At 44.3% G+C, this 15,510-nt stretch overlaps 1 protein-coding gene across 2 annotated transcripts in view; it reads right to left on the bottom strand.

Annotated features, from left to right (window-relative positions):
• The window catches only part of LOC144128955 (fat-like cadherin-related tumor suppressor homolog), a 79,542-nt gene that overhangs the window by 13,187 nt on the left and 50,845 nt on the right, over positions 1–15,510 (bottom strand). For both annotated transcript variants that reach the window (XM_077662786.1, XM_077662785.1), the window contains exons 23-30: positions 13,472–13,864; positions 12,632–12,843; positions 10,898–11,020; positions 10,292–10,726; positions 8,500–8,907; positions 5,281–5,460; positions 3,536–3,695; positions 248–412 (exon numbers count right to left, since the gene is read on the bottom strand). In XM_077662786.1, the coding sequence (XP_077518912.1) occupies positions 248–412; positions 3,536–3,695; positions 5,281–5,460; positions 8,500–8,907; positions 10,292–10,726; positions 10,898–11,020; positions 12,632–12,843; positions 13,472–13,864 (2,076 nt within the window). The remainder of the gene's footprint in view (positions 1–247; positions 413–3,535; positions 3,696–5,280; positions 5,461–8,499; positions 8,908–10,291; positions 10,727–10,897; positions 11,021–12,631; positions 12,844–13,471; positions 13,865–15,510) is intronic.

The raw sequence follows: 15,510 nt of genomic DNA, 5'->3' as shown, positions 1-15,510 counted from the left end.
GATGCCTATCATGCTAACACCTCCAAGACAACAAACAGGCAGGTGGTATTGGGTAGAATAACTTGAGTGAAGAGGCAAAACACTAAAGCTGTAAAAAGACGTTGCTGAAATGAATCAGTTCAGAATACAGCTATAATTTAGGTCCTCGCCAGCACAAAACGCTGCACAAGAGATCATGAGGAGCAATTCCTGCTTGAAGCACGAATACCAGTTCATAGGCCGGGCGCAAGCAGCCACACACACACACCTTCATAGCAGCTGGGTTCCTGGCAAGGGGTGTCGCATTCAGAACCAGTGCGACCAGATGGACATTGGCAACTGTGGCCGAGTGGAGACGCGTCTGGCACGCAGAGGCGCCCTGCGGGGCAGGGCTGCTGGGCACATTCATCCACTGCTGTTTCGCATGCATCACCTGCAGGGTGGGCAAAATGCTACAGTTATTCTGAGCAAAAAAGAGAGCACTGTGTTTGAAACTATAGTCTTATGAAATGCACCGTTATGCATTTTTAAGGGGGGACACTGGTCTTAGACCTATTTTCCTTATTTTTAGTCCTATCCAAATCAAACTGTAATACCTTGCTCAGTTTTTATACTGATTTCAAATATGAAATTGCTTTCTTAATTAATTTGTTAGTTCCTAAGATAATTAATTTTAATTAGTCATTTATTAGTACCTCGGTACAAAAAAATGGGTCAGTAAAAAATAATTTTCAACCCATGGCTACATAGTATGGTGAGTAAAGAGTGCAATAATCAAAGCAGTTTTTTCATTTCACCCTCATTAGTAATTTTACAGCACTTAGAATAGCGGCATTCAAAATGTGAATATCATACATAGATATTCGTTTTATCATTGGCTGAAAATGCGTGTTCAACATGAGCTGGTTGTTGTTTATGCAGTGAAGCCATCTTACATGGGTGCTGCCACTTATGAGCATCGTTTTATTATCGTCTTTGGTATCCATTTGCTTCTGAATGTTGGCCTCACGCGTGTTGCGGTGTTATTCCGCAGGAACTACGTCGCCACAGCCAGGCGCACTTTACCATAGTCATTTTTTTGAAAAAAAAAATCTTTACTATAACCGAATAAAAATGTACAGTACAGTCGTCTATGGAAGGCGAAATGGACCACAGTTTCACTCTACTATATCAGAGTTTACTATAACGGGGTTTTACTGTAGTATGCATCACAAGCACTAAGCAGTGGCATACGCACTGCAATAAACCCCGTCAGCCAAAAATAAATTGTGTGAATGCATTTGCCATGCTACAGTATACATATTTTGTTCCTTTTACTGCATAGCAGCGTAGACATCATTTGGTAAAAATGCTATGTCTGTGTGTCCGAAGCCTTTACCCACCATCTGCGCACCCACCCATCTCCACCCACCATCCACGCACCCCCAAAAGAACACACAGCAGCAGAATAAAGGAGTGACAGTGAAATCAAATTTAAAGACACAATGCTAAAGCGATCTTGTAAAAGCGAAAATGTGTAACTGTGAAATGTAAAATCAATGCTGCCAATGCAGACCTGCCGCATCACATCGTATGACTGCCTGTGAAGTCTTTTTTTTTATTATCTGAATTTCAGGAGACACAAATATTTTTTCTAATCCTGTGAAATCCATATCAGAAAGATGCTACTGTTTCTCCATTTTATGCACATCATACAGCTGGCAGCAAACGTTTACCAAATGCTCATGCTTGGGAACAAATTCATCATAGCACTGCCTCACAACCCAGTCACCTGTATTGATACCAGTGGATGGAGCATGTACAGCCACTCATAAATGAAGGTATTTCAAGCAATTGGGATTTGTGACTTTGCACAAAGAAATTCTTTTCTAAACACCTGCATCCAATAAAATTCCGCTCCCACCAGTATATATTGCAAAAATTTGAAACAACATATCTGCAGTGGCATTTCAGATTTACGTTACTGGATTTCCAGTAACACAAAGCACTGGAAGGCGTGCAAATTTTGATACATATCTACTAGCACAAAAAGTTGGTAAAAAAAAAAGGTGTGGACAAGACATGTACACAAGCTCAGTAAATGATATTCAACCTCAGTGACTGTCCAGAGGCTAACCTGCACCCACATTTTTGCCATCTTGTCATTTGCACTCATAAACATTTATCATAGTTCAATACCTCTGAGTGAAAACACAGGATCTGACAACAATCAGTCTTCAAGTCAATGCCAAGCACTACAGATGCCATTTGTATTGTATGCCATATTCCACCCTCACTTATCCTTTCATACCGCTACTTCTCACAGATGCAGAAATATTTCTTCCTGTTACAAAACCCACATTGCATTGTGGCACCTGCCCTGATGTCAGAGACTTGGAGATGACCACTCTTTACCAGGAATGTGCAGAATCATTTAACCAAATTTGACCACTTAGAGAAAGGTGCTAAGCTGAACCCCATGCAAAGCATTTCCTGTTTCTTTTTTATGTTAAAACGAGACACCAGAGAGGACAAGTGCATAAACAAACATGATAATTATCCTTTAAGCATAAAATGCCGTTAGCAGTTGCACTCATCCAAGCACAGCACTCAAGTGCACAGCAAGCAAACGGGAACCAAAACTACTGCCATCACAGAAACAGTAATGATGTAACAAGGGACTGCACACAACTGGATGTGTGCCGAAATTTTACCACTCATGCACTAATGCAGTTGCAAAAATCACTTGACAGTATTCAAAACCGAAGCCCCATACAACTAATAAAAGGTGACAGGACTCAGTATAGTAAATGCATAGCACCTGAATATCGGAGAGGAAAAAACTGTGATGCTCTGACAAAAGTATCAAGGGAGAACAAACGTTTTGATGGCACCTTCTTCAGAACTGGGCTCAACCTGAAGAAGATGCCGTAAAGAAGGTGCCGAGTTTGCGCTGAAACGTCAGTGCTCCCATGAGAATTTAGTTGGAGTGTCGCATTTTCTTAATCTCTAATTTGCCTGATCAGGCAGAATTCTGCCAAATGTTCATGTTCCATCTGAATATTTAACCACACACGAATAGGCAACTATACAAGACATGAAATTTTTTAACTGAATGAAAAAAAAGCAAGAAGAATGCAATGCATATTTGAAAATGCATACCCTTCTTAGCACAACTTTGACAGGCCCCAAGAGAGAATATTATCAAAATTTTTCTGCAAAGTAAATTTCTCAAAATTTGCAGGATACAATTACCAAGTGTATTGCACCAACAGAAAATGATAATGCACCTCAAGAGTGTGCATTTGTCAGTCACGAGACAGAAGACTTTATCGCCACCATTGTCATCACTCAGGTCATGTACAATGCAAGGCAATGGCCTCACCCAATGGTTTCTAATTATCCCAGCCTTTCACAAACCATGGTCACCTTATCCCAGCAAATTTCCTAACTCCTCAGTCCACCTGACTTTCAACCACCTCCAACTATACCCGCTTTCTCTTGAAACCCATTGTGTTATCCCAAACCAAAAGACCAGTGGTAATCGGTTTACCGCATTACACAGGACATAGCTCACCGCCAAAACCAGGGTTGCAGACACACGCCGTCCGGCGGCTGTGTCGTGGTGATACGAAACTGTGGCCACCACCAGCAAGGACAACAGCGTCGCTGGTGTCCAGCACCAGCCGGTCCTGGCACTCGCCGTGCACACAGTGCAGGGAAGGGCAGTGGTCCCCCTGGGGTTTAAAACAAAATGAGCCCTCGTGAGCAGCAACAACACCTGCAATGCAGCCAATACATAGTCCAGCTGCCAAGTGCCTGTTTGTACCACAAGCCAAGCACAAAAACCCCAGTTTTAACATGGCACCTACGCAAAAGCAATGAAAGCACGCAGCAAACACATGGGCACAAAAAGGACCAAAACTGACTCTGAACTCCCGGTTCACCAAAAAAAAAAAAAGAAGTATAGATTGGAAAGAGTGCACAATTCGCTTTTCACTAACTGTTTTAGTTTTAATGCACAGTGCATTGAGCTGCTCCCTGAGGTTTCTTGCCCATAGTTATCAAACTGAGAATTTTTGAGGAGTGCTTGCACTTTAAGCCCTCACATGGAATTGAAAAAAGGGCCCCTAGGAAGCCGTAAGTGGTCTCCCCATAAAGCTCAAACTGGTTTGTACTACTATATAACAATGCCATGATAAAATTCAAGAATAAGTACAGGTCACCACCACAATATATTTTAAAGGAATAAAAGATTTCTTCAGAAAAAAATTTTTGCACATTATTTAATTCTGATTTTGAACAATTCAAAAGGGTTCTGCATGCCCAACTGTGTAAAATTTATGGAAGCATACAGTAATCTTGAAGCGCACAAGTCCTTCAGTAGACATACAGTAAAACCTTGATATTTGATTATCGGCTAATTCGAAATCCTGGATAATTCGTAAAATTTCTGGTACATTCTAATGTAAATTTTACCGGATAATTCAAAGCAGCAGCATCACTAGCTTGGATAATTTTAGGACCTGGGCACTCCATGGGAACAACGAAATTCGACTACTAACGTAGCATCGCACTGCTTATAATATGCATGCGATCCCGCATTACGCAGAGCAATGCTTAAATGGTTTCTTCAATGTTTCATGCACCATCATGAAGATAGTGGCGGCACTCTAACTTTGTGCGCATACAATACAGTTATACACTGCACCACGCCTGGACTGGCCAGATGAGTTGCGTGAGACTGCTCTTGTTGCAACTTTTCAATCAACAGCTGCGCTTCTGTGTGTGTGCCTTAGAGCTGCTTTGCGCCACAGACCTGATGTAGCCGACTTAGGCTGCTGCTCTCGCGCATGTCAAGAACGTCAAAGTAGAAAAGCGGCGGCGAATGGCGAAAATTTTTTCCGGTAGCCGAGCTGCACAGAGAGAGACCACAAACATGTTCTGCGGGTATTAAAACTGGTGCGACCAATTTTTGAACGACCGGCAATGACAGGGCGACCACAAGTCCAAACGAGCTCCCACTGTAGGCAAAGTTCATCATTAAACGTTGACCACAGCTTTGTTGTGTGCAATGGTAGTGACTGTAAAGTGCTGCATTCGGTTGAGCACGGTTTCACACTTGCCTTTTTGTCCTGTTTCAATTTTGGATAATTCAAAAACGTTAATTTGAATATTTTACATGGTGTGACAGACGTCGAATATAAGAGGCTCTAATGTTTTTTCATTCGTATGCTGCACTCAAATAAGAACACAGTGAACCCCCATATGAGGACCATCAAAGTAGACAAAGCTACAGAGATGTCCATATCAAGGACTCACCTGGGGCAATATGTGAACACGTAGACCAGTAGCTGCCTCGAGGGCTACATGGCGCTCGTGAAGCCGGGAAGCCACTGTGCTAGCTGGCACTGGATCTCCTTCAGGCTGCACTGCCAACAACAAGTCCAGCTGCTCGCTCCCTCCTGAGGCCTCCGCTGGTGCTGGCTGTATGCTCACCAGCTGGCACAAAAGCAAGCAGTCCCCCACGGATTATGTTACGTTAAGACAGGGCACCAATGGAAGCACTAGTACAATGCACTATCATTAATTCACACTTTTTTGGTTTATTCCACAACATAAAAACAGCACCACTTCATAGACATGGCAGACACCACAAAAAGGGCTACTATGACTGCGTTAATGTGTGCATATGACTGTTATTGTACGCAGATGCTTAAAAATGTTGTTCAAAGGCATGGTACTGAAAATCGACACGACAAAGAATGCAACTAGTGCGTGGGAATGATCTTTTTCTGGCGTGCAGATGACTCCAAGCTACCCGAACCATTAATGACACCATGGCAACATAGGACCAAACAGCAGTTCCACTGAATGTAAAGTAGACTAAATAGTTTAAACTTCAACAGGCCAGAGATTTTTGTTTAAATTAGCAGAAGTGCATTTTAATGTCACCCAAGGCTAAATGTGGTCTGCTTTATGCGTATCTGTGTATATAAAAAGTATTTTGGAATTATTTCTTGATGAAAATGTAGCTAATAGCATTAACACAACATAAAATATGAGTGAAAAGCAACGATATGTTTATGCAATCAGCAGTCACCAGCTGGTTATGTGGTTGAAAAAAGTAATCAATAATGCAGTGGTTTCTCAATAGAGTATACAACTACATTAATCACGTTAATCAGAGCCTAAAGGGAGTGGAACAAATGTCTGAATAATCCAAAGGTTGAACCATAAAATGGCTACAAAAAACTTCCAAAAAACCATCTTGCACCGCGGCAAATGTAACTGATAGAAAAAATAAGCAATGGTCGTCTAACTTTTGAGTGAAAACTACACAGAAATGACAATTTTTCACTATTCTGTCGGTCTGTATTCAAAGCAGAACTACACAAAAATATAGTGTAGACCGCTTATGATGTATGCCACAGGGGTGCGAAAGTCTGCACTATAAGCAGTACTGCACTAGAACAAAAACATTTTTTCAGGTCAAAATACACGCCAAACGAGTGGCTTCCCTTTCAAAAACGCTTTATTTATCATTGAACAAAAAGCAACCCACAGAGACCAGTGCACGCTTAGATTAGTTTTAGCATACTACACGCAGCGCGACTGCTGAAGAGTGCGACAGAGGCGATTTCATTGCGGAGTGGGGTGAAGAGTAGACGCATGCATCACGCAGACACCGTGATGATTGCCGTTCCTTCAAGAATCGGCAGCGTAACCAGTTGGGTGATTACGGAAGACAACATGCTTGAAGCAGTGCCTCTGACTGGTGAAAGCAGAGTCTGTGCATGAAGCACAAAAAGTGAATTGAAAAAGTGCAATCTATAAGCAACAGAGCATCAGCGATCATGGAAACGATTCGTGCTGTTGCATTTTCAGCGGATCGACCATTCATCGCTGCATAACTTTTTGTTGTGTTTGTTTTGCGCAGTAAGCGGCAGCGCGCCTCAGAAGCCCCTGTGCTGTGCAGGAAAGCACACCTGCTATTCAGAATGGTCACTGAACCGATTTCAAAGCTGCACTAAAACCGGTATTTCGCTTCGAATAATCGCATATTAAGCGATATGACTTTACAATGAGCCCCATGGAAGGCAGACCGGTGGCCAGCAAAAACCGCATCATATCCGATCCTGCACTATAAGCAGTTACATAAGTGGTCTCCACTGTAGTAACACCTTCACAGGTGTGACGTGGTAGTGAAGGAGCCAATCCTCCCAACACGGACACCTCCTCATAAGTGGCAGCACCCATGTAAGATGGCTTCACTGCACAAACAATAACCGGCTCATGTTGAACACACATTTTCAGCCCACAGGACCACACGGACGAAAGCAAGCAAGGGAAAAATCAAATTTACCTCAGAAAGGCAAGACGTCTTCTAAAAAGGAAAAAGGCTAGTGATACATCAATCAGAGTTTGAAACGGTGCATAGCTGAGCTTAGCCCGCCGATGCAAGGCCAATAGCAGCTGTAGATGTAGGTTGGAAACGAACCTCAGGAAACAAAACTATGCAACAATGGGGCGCTGCCCCCGATCACTTGGTGTGCCGGTTGGAACTCAATACAGTCCCCCTTCCCTTCAGACCGGGTTTGAATTGACCAGCTGCAGGGGCTGAATTTTCAGCTCACATAGTACCGGAAACCTGACATACCCAAACTTGGCCGCAGCTGTTTCATGCACAGGGAGTGTTGGAGCAAGATAAAAAGTCTGAATTCAGCAAATTTAAGAGAAACTACGGTATGGATTAAACAGCTTTAAAATGCACTGAAAATATAATCAGCCAAACAAAATATTTAAATCTGCCTGAATTAACCGAAAGTGCAAATTTTCAAAGTTTGAATTATCATGAGTCCACATAATCTTGCTTTCTAGCCTAGCTGCCGCCAGCCTCTGTGTCACTTGGAAACAGAGTAATCTGCATTACTATTATCCACCAGTCAGCTTGCAATGGTCGACATGATGTTGGGAATTATGCACTAATGACTGTACTAATTTTTACAGGAAAAAGACAGGGCAAGTGCTCAGCTCTGAAATGTTAGTGAATGGTTTCCATCTACTGCCACAAACACCAGCATATGACACATGCATATTTGGGTGTAATACTTAAATTTATTATTTGACTACACGTGGCCCCAGCACAAAGAGAAAAAATTCTTTGTTTGTCTTTAAATATACAGAAAGGGAAACTGAAAACAGAATGTAGTGCCTGACAAGAAAAAGTATACACAGCTTGACTGTGTACCATATTTGAATAACTGACCCATGGCTCCAGAGCAGGTAGCTATTTCACTGTGTCACTGTGCTGAACAGCAAAAAGGCTTTTAGCATGCTCCAGATATGTGCCCACACATGGCATAATAAGGGCACTGTAGTTACTGGCTGGACTTGATATGCCTGGTAATCACGCATTCCCGGCAACGAGCAAGCCCATCCACCCCTTGCCTTAGTCACATCCTCACACAAGTCTATCCAGGGTCAAAATGCACCAATGCAAAGACAAACAAGAAAAATGAGGAAGGGAACTGAACGCACCAACAGGTCCCGCAAGCGCACGCTGAGAGCTGTTCGCAAAGCTCGCAGCAATGGCCGCCGGTCCGTAGATAAGAAGCGCTCAGTCGTGGTTCCAGCCAAGCGCAGAGCCACAGCTGCCTTGAGAGCCTCCTCGGTCACCCCGACAACATGCACATTCACTGATGCATGTGCTGGCGTTGTGCTGCCATCTGAAGCGCTCACATTAAGCACATAGCTGCCAGCATCAAGGCCTGGCAAAGCACGCAAAGTCCCATCATCCCTGTCGAGGACAAACAGCGATGCGTGTGGCCCAGAGAGGGACAAGCTGAGGCGGTCGTACGGGTCCTCATCAGTGGCATGCACCCGGCCTAGCAGCCCACCCGGGAAGTCGTCCAAGTAAGAAGAGACAACCACAGTCAAGGGCTGCACCTGGGACAAAGTTCAGGTAACACGATGAGCTGACACGGGTCATGTAAGGGGCACTGCTACAGAAAATGCAGTCAAGGAGGACAACTACTTTACGTCATGTAAAGTGATCTGCTTTTATTTTTTCTAGAAATATGCAGATTAGCGCAAACTTGTTGGGAACGAAAGAAAAAAGCCTAATTTTTGGTTTAAACATTAAGCAAATTTTGCATGCTCTCACTCATAATTATTTCCTTTGCCACTGCAATACTTTTCATGATTTTCGATGGGATACATAACCTTCAAGAATAAGATAATGTGATGCAAAATTTGCTTTCATTTAAATAAATGAGCAAGCAAATACAGTAAAACCTCGTTGATATGTTCCCGGTTCATACGATTCCTCGGTTCGTATGCTCAATATTGCGGACATTAAAAATGTCCCACAGAGTTACACTATTTTTTTTCATGGATAATATGTTCCCGGAAAACACGATTTCCCAGCTACTACGTTTAAAATTTCGACAAATTGTGGTCGTATAATATGTTTGTTGACCAACTGCACATGTGCAAACATACAAGTGGGCCAAACGAGAGGGCATGCAACATGCTTTTTGCAGCAGTCATTTCCCATGGTGGCTTCTCTGCAGTGCCTCAATGCAACAAGACGAACCACCACCACCATCACCACCAAGAACAAAAAAAATAAAAACAGCGCACTAGCATTCACGATGGCCGTTTCTGCGAGGACGCGATATGAAGAGGAGAAACGTCGAGGTTTCTTCACGATGCATTAGGGAAAGGAGGCGAAGCTTCCACAAACTTCAGCGATGCGCTTATTTACGAGCGGGCTGGATGTGGGAAACATAGCTTAAAAAGCAAACAGTTGTCGTGGTGGCATCCCACAGTACTTGGAAGCAAAGGGGCGAAGCATCCAAAAATGACGAGGAAGAGATTTTGGTGACTTTCGTAACTGCCGCTGACGGACGAATTTTCTTCCGCACTAAAGACAGCGCGAACACAGACTAAATTCAGCGAGCACTGGAATAGCATCTGTTCAGCTCTTGTGCAAGAAATGCCAATCGACATTGTTATAAGGCGAAATTGTCAATAAATGTCTTTTTACCTCATTAAACAGTTACATTTCTCAAAATCTGGCACTTTTGGTCATACGTTTTCCCGGATAATACGTTTTTACTAGCCATTTTAAAAAAGTATCAACGAGGTTTTACTGTATACAAGATGGCTTACTTATTTCTACGTTACAACCACCATTTCAGCACAAACAGTGAACCTACATATGGACTCAAGCAGATTAAAAGCTTCCTCTTTTTATTGTTCTGTCAAATTTCAAGCAAATTAATAAAAAAGATAAAAGCCAACTTAAAAGTGCATAACATAGACTCACCTGTGGCCTGAAGCGGCTCTTCTCAACAGCCAGCACAGTCACATGCGCCTCTGTTGCCAGAGGTGGGCTGCCCGAGTCGTGAGCCTGCACACGCAGCTCATGCCGCGAGCGCGGAGGAAGTGGTCGTGCTAACCGCAGCTCGTGGCCCTCAACTTGGAAAAAGGGTTCCTCCTCCTCCTGCCCAGCTTGAGCTCCTTCCAGCAGCTCCAGCCGGAAAGGAGGTCCATGAGCAGCAGAGTCAGCATCACTGAGCGAGAAGCGCAGCACGGTCCAGCCGACTGGCCGACCCTCATGAACCACGGCCGTGTAGTTGCTCTGGTCAAAGCGCGGTGGATGGTCATTTACGTCCAGCACCTCCAGGTGCACCAGTGCCCGAGCCGACAGTGGCGGTGTGCCACCATCCCAGCACTCCACCTCCAGTGCGTACCGGCTCACCTGCACATTCACCCAGCCTCCTCAAGCAGTTGCTCATGGCTCATCTCCTATGCAACTCTGATCTCCAAGTTCTCTGAGCACTTCTGTCAAACACTGCACCAAAGTGAATTCACGATTCTTGCCCTACCGGGCATCACATCGGGCGGGCAAACAAGAGAGAAGCACACTTGCCGTCTCATGGTCCAGCGGCCCAGCCACACTTAGCTGGCCAGTGGCTGGGTCCAGAGTAAAAGGGCCCGGCTGCAGCAGAGCATATCGCAGCTCTCCGCCACTGTCGGCATCACTGGCCTGCACCTGCACACCATCAAGGGCAGCACCCAGCCGACCTAAGTGTAGCAGATTGCTTTTACACAAGGCAGCCTCAAAATTACCTTTCAACTCGAGCACAAGGCAGTGTGCCCCTTACAACCAAATATCACACTGCATCCTCCACATCACAGCAATCACACGCACTGAATCAATGCCTTCAAGTAGGTAGCAAAAGGAAAGATGCAAAGCATTAAAAGGATTAAGTGCAAGAAAACATGCAAACCATATAATCACGAAAGGTGCAAGAGTGTAGCCTATCTACCTTGTTTACAAGTTTCAACAACGAGCTTTGAAGTTGACAAACATCAGAAGAGTGAAATTTTTGCCACAGGTATGACACGGGCTGAGCAGTGCCGAGTAGCGGTGAAAAAAGTAGTTTTGAATCCTAGTCAGATCATTCATTTGATATTCATTAGATCAACCACTGAAATAAACAATGTTGTTATAGAGGGCAGGAGAGACAGCTTAGATCTAAAATGAAATTTCAGAAACGTTTACAGAGACATTTCAGTTGCTCATAATCGCTATGCACATCTTACTTCTGAGTACAACAGAACTCCTCTATAATGAAGTCACTCAAACCAACAAAAATCTTTACTACATCAATGTCTTTGCTATATCAATTGTTGCTGATGGCATGGCTCTGAGGATGCCATCTGGTAATTAATTGGCTATTTATTAAACACAGAGGTTTATAAAAGAAACATTCAGAAACGCCTTCCATCCTGCTCTTATCATCCCTTTATGTGATAACTATTTATTTTCAGTTATCGGATTTTGTTATCACGTTTTCGATTTATGATGATGAGGAATTTTTATGGCACAAGGGCGTCTTGGCCAAGGAGCGCCATGGCACAAGGTATTTTTCGATTACTCAAGGTGGGGTCAAAGACCCCTTTTCCAAGTATATCAGCCCTTTATAAAAGATGTCTTTACTATAAACAAAGAAGATGTACAGTCCTGTATGCACGACGTAATAGTACCGCACTTTCACTTCACTATATCCAAGTTAACTGCAGCAGGGTTCTATTTTATCTTTCTTGCATCACTGTTCCAAGAAAATTTCTAGCAGTACACTGCAGAAATTGGTTCAGAGCATGCTCGCTGGTAAATCAAGCACAGAGGCATTTCTCGCAGTTTCTCTAACAGCAAGTTGCAAGCTGGAAGTGCAATCTATGGTCCGCAGACAAAAACTACTCCATCACTGTCTTTGTTACCTGCTGTGAAGAAATTTGCCACAGTATCTCGAATAGTTACACAAGGCAACTTTTCACACGGCAAAAGAAAAAATAAACAAGCAAAAATCGGCGTTATGATAGGAGTGTTATGAGATAGTCAGGGCATCTTTTTTAACCATGTTAGGAATGCTCCACACCAAAAAGATCCACAACTGGACAGCATTAGTGCACTTGTATTGCGAAAACAAATGCAGCAGTGCGCTAGGTGTGGGACAGCATCGAGAGACTATTCAGACAGGATGGAAGGGTAGAGGAATAAAGGCCATCAGTGCGGGAGCCATGGGTGTTCAAGTTGCATTTTGTGTCACTGCTGGAGAGAGACAAGTGGCACCATGAGAGGAGCATGCATGTCACTTACCTGGAGCACAAGCTGCCCAGGGGTTGCATCCTCCGCAACAGTGCCACTGTAGGGGCCTCCGAACACAGGCGCGTTGTCATTTGCGTCCAGTACGGACACATTCAGCCAGGCGCGGGCACTGAGCGGTGGCTCGCCCCCATCGCGAGCCTCCACTGCCAGTTGGTAACTGCGCATGCTCTCAAAGTCCAAGGGTCGGGCCACCCGCAGCACACCTGAGTATGCATAATTTGGCAGCATGTAGCAAGGCGCCAGCAGCGTTATTTAACCTACCTTATCCATCCCTACTTGTCTCCCCCAAATCCTAGCAACGGCTACTAAGGAATACAGTCCACAAAAGGCCCCACTTCTCATTCAGGAATGGTGTGATCTGTGAAATTATATGTACTCAAATAAGTCTCAAGTTCTCCACTAGTAACGTTAGATGTGCCATCGTACACTCAAAAACCAAAGGTTAAGCCAGGGCATACAGTTCGGTATAAAATCGAGGTGCTCCTTATCAAGTGACCACAAAAGGTGCTTCAGAAGTGAATTTTATCTGCCTCCAAGAAAAAGGCTTTTCAGTCTGGCAATGAGTTGTGTGTATCTTTATATCACAATCTCTCTTTATTCTTGTGATACTTCCCTGTAATTTTGTTTCATAGCCTTTTTCACTAGCCACATTACCGGACCGCCCAGATGCTCCCAACTGTATTTTTTAGATGCCTGGACCAGTAAGAATTCTTACAGCACTTAGTGAGAAAAAAAGCAGCTAGCTGCAACAATAACTTTACAAGCGCAATAGCACTGGGTCTGAAATGTGCAAATATCACAGCCCCACACCAACACACTGCAAGAACTGACCTGTCTTTGGCTCAATGCTGAAGTGTCCCATGTCGTTGCCTGCAACCAGGGAGTATGTGATCTGAGCATTGACGCCTGCATCTCGGCTGGTAGCCCTCACACCAGCGCTGACGGGCGAGCCCACGGGGGCAGCTTCAGAGACGCTGGCAGAGTACGCTTGCTGTGTGAACTCGGGCGGGCTGTCATTAATGTCCTGCACAATGACTGTAAGAGGCACGCGGGCAGCCCGGGGAGGCTGACCATGGTCCTGGGCCTGCACCGTCAGGTTGAACCTGGCGCATTCCTCTCGGTCTAGTGGTCGCTCCAACCGCACCAAACCAGACAGTGCATCCACGCTGAAGTGGCTGTTGGCTGATGCTTCAACCAGCGAATAGCTGAGGCGTCGATTTGGACCTGCGCAGATAATTTCAGTCGCAAAGCACTCTGTTGGCACAATTCCACAATATAAAGAACAGTAGCATCGCTCCAAGACGCTACAGCAGGGGTTTCTGAACTGGATTCTGCAGTACCTTTTGGCTCCTTGGAGCTCTTTTTGGTTACCCCAGGTGTCTAAACCATGCATGCCTCAACCCTCAGCATCAACTTATTTTAAGACTAATCATACTGCAATTCCTGTTCGCAGACTGTTTCTCTGCACAGCCAGTCATCAATAACTGAATTTTTCCATTTTTTTTTAGATGCATGCTCCTTTTTGCATCCATGTTATGCAGGAAGGGATGGAAGCCAAGACATGCAGGGTTCCTCAGCTTTTGAAAGCTGTTGGTGTTCCCCAAGGCCAAAAAGACTGAGAACTCCTGGCCTACAGAATGCCGATGCTATGGTTGGAATTCAAATTGCAGAGTTTTAAGTAAACAGTGAAATACACAAGAGCATACAGACTACATGCCGCTCAGTTAAATTTGCAAGAATCAGTAATGCAAGACGCACAATAAAATGTGCTGCACTTTTTCAACCAGGCCAGAATAGTATCCACGCAACATCAGTGAAAGAAACAACAGCTGCACTTGGGTGGATGCCAATGAGTAATTACTCCCTTATTACAAATTTACTCCACCTTGGGAGATCCCCCTAAACATTTGACCAACAACAGCAACATTAAGTTGTCCATCCACTAAAGAGCATAGACACTCATCTGGATTCATTTCATCCAGTGCGGCAGCGCTATATTCGGGGACAGCTTTCCATGGCTACGCAGGGGAAGCTACGAGCGCGCGCCGGCAGCTTAATTGCCTATCTCCCTCCCTCGTGAGCATGTGATAAGAGTGCACTTGTGGAAGTCTCATGCCTCGTCCTCGTAGCTTCCACTGCATAGCCACAGAAAGCTCTCCCCGAATACATACTCTTTGACAACGGCCTGCGTGTGTAGCTAGGATGACAAGCGGTACTGGAGAAAACATCAAATTCCGAATGTTGTAAACCTTTGATGACTAGCTGTCCAAAGTTTCTATTTTTATATTTTCACCTGGTCATATCTTTATTTCCTTAATCAATACACTGTAGTCAAGAAACGCCCCTTGGTTCTCTACTCTGGTATAACCTGCCCCTTTGTAGCTCATTTGGGCTGGTGCTTCACAAACTGTTAAATTTTGGAAATCATGGAAAGCCATGATCCTCCTGCACTGGGCAGCACGCCAAATGTGGCTGGTTCTTGCAAATGTTTTTACCACGACCATTACGTAAAGACTTTTTAAAAAAACCCATATGATGTTTTCTATCCTCAGCATCCTTCAGCCTCTAGAAACTTCACACCATCACGAAATATGCGCCACAGCAACACCTGTGGAAGCAGTGTGCAATCTTTTCACAAATGATCATTGTGTTCGCCGTGTTTCTGAATGCAAACCTGTGCAGCATATGCTCAAGACATAACGGACACCAGGACCGAGTGAAAAGCTGTTCCAACATACCAGGGCTGACTGATTCACATAGTATGTGTGCACCCGTACTATTCTCTGATCAACTGGAAAAAATGTCTCTTTTCACTCCAGCACTTTGCCAGCTTCGTGTCCGAAGTTATTTCAAGAGCACTCTCCTCTTGG

The sequence above is a fragment of the Amblyomma americanum genome, chromosome 4 (genome assembly GCF_052857255.1).
Source record: "Amblyomma americanum isolate KBUSLIRL-KWMA chromosome 4, ASM5285725v1, whole genome shotgun sequence".
Lineage (NCBI taxonomy): Eukaryota > Metazoa > Arthropoda > Arachnida > Ixodida > Ixodidae > Amblyomma > Amblyomma americanum.
This window is presented reverse-complemented; position numbering and strand designations above follow the sequence as displayed.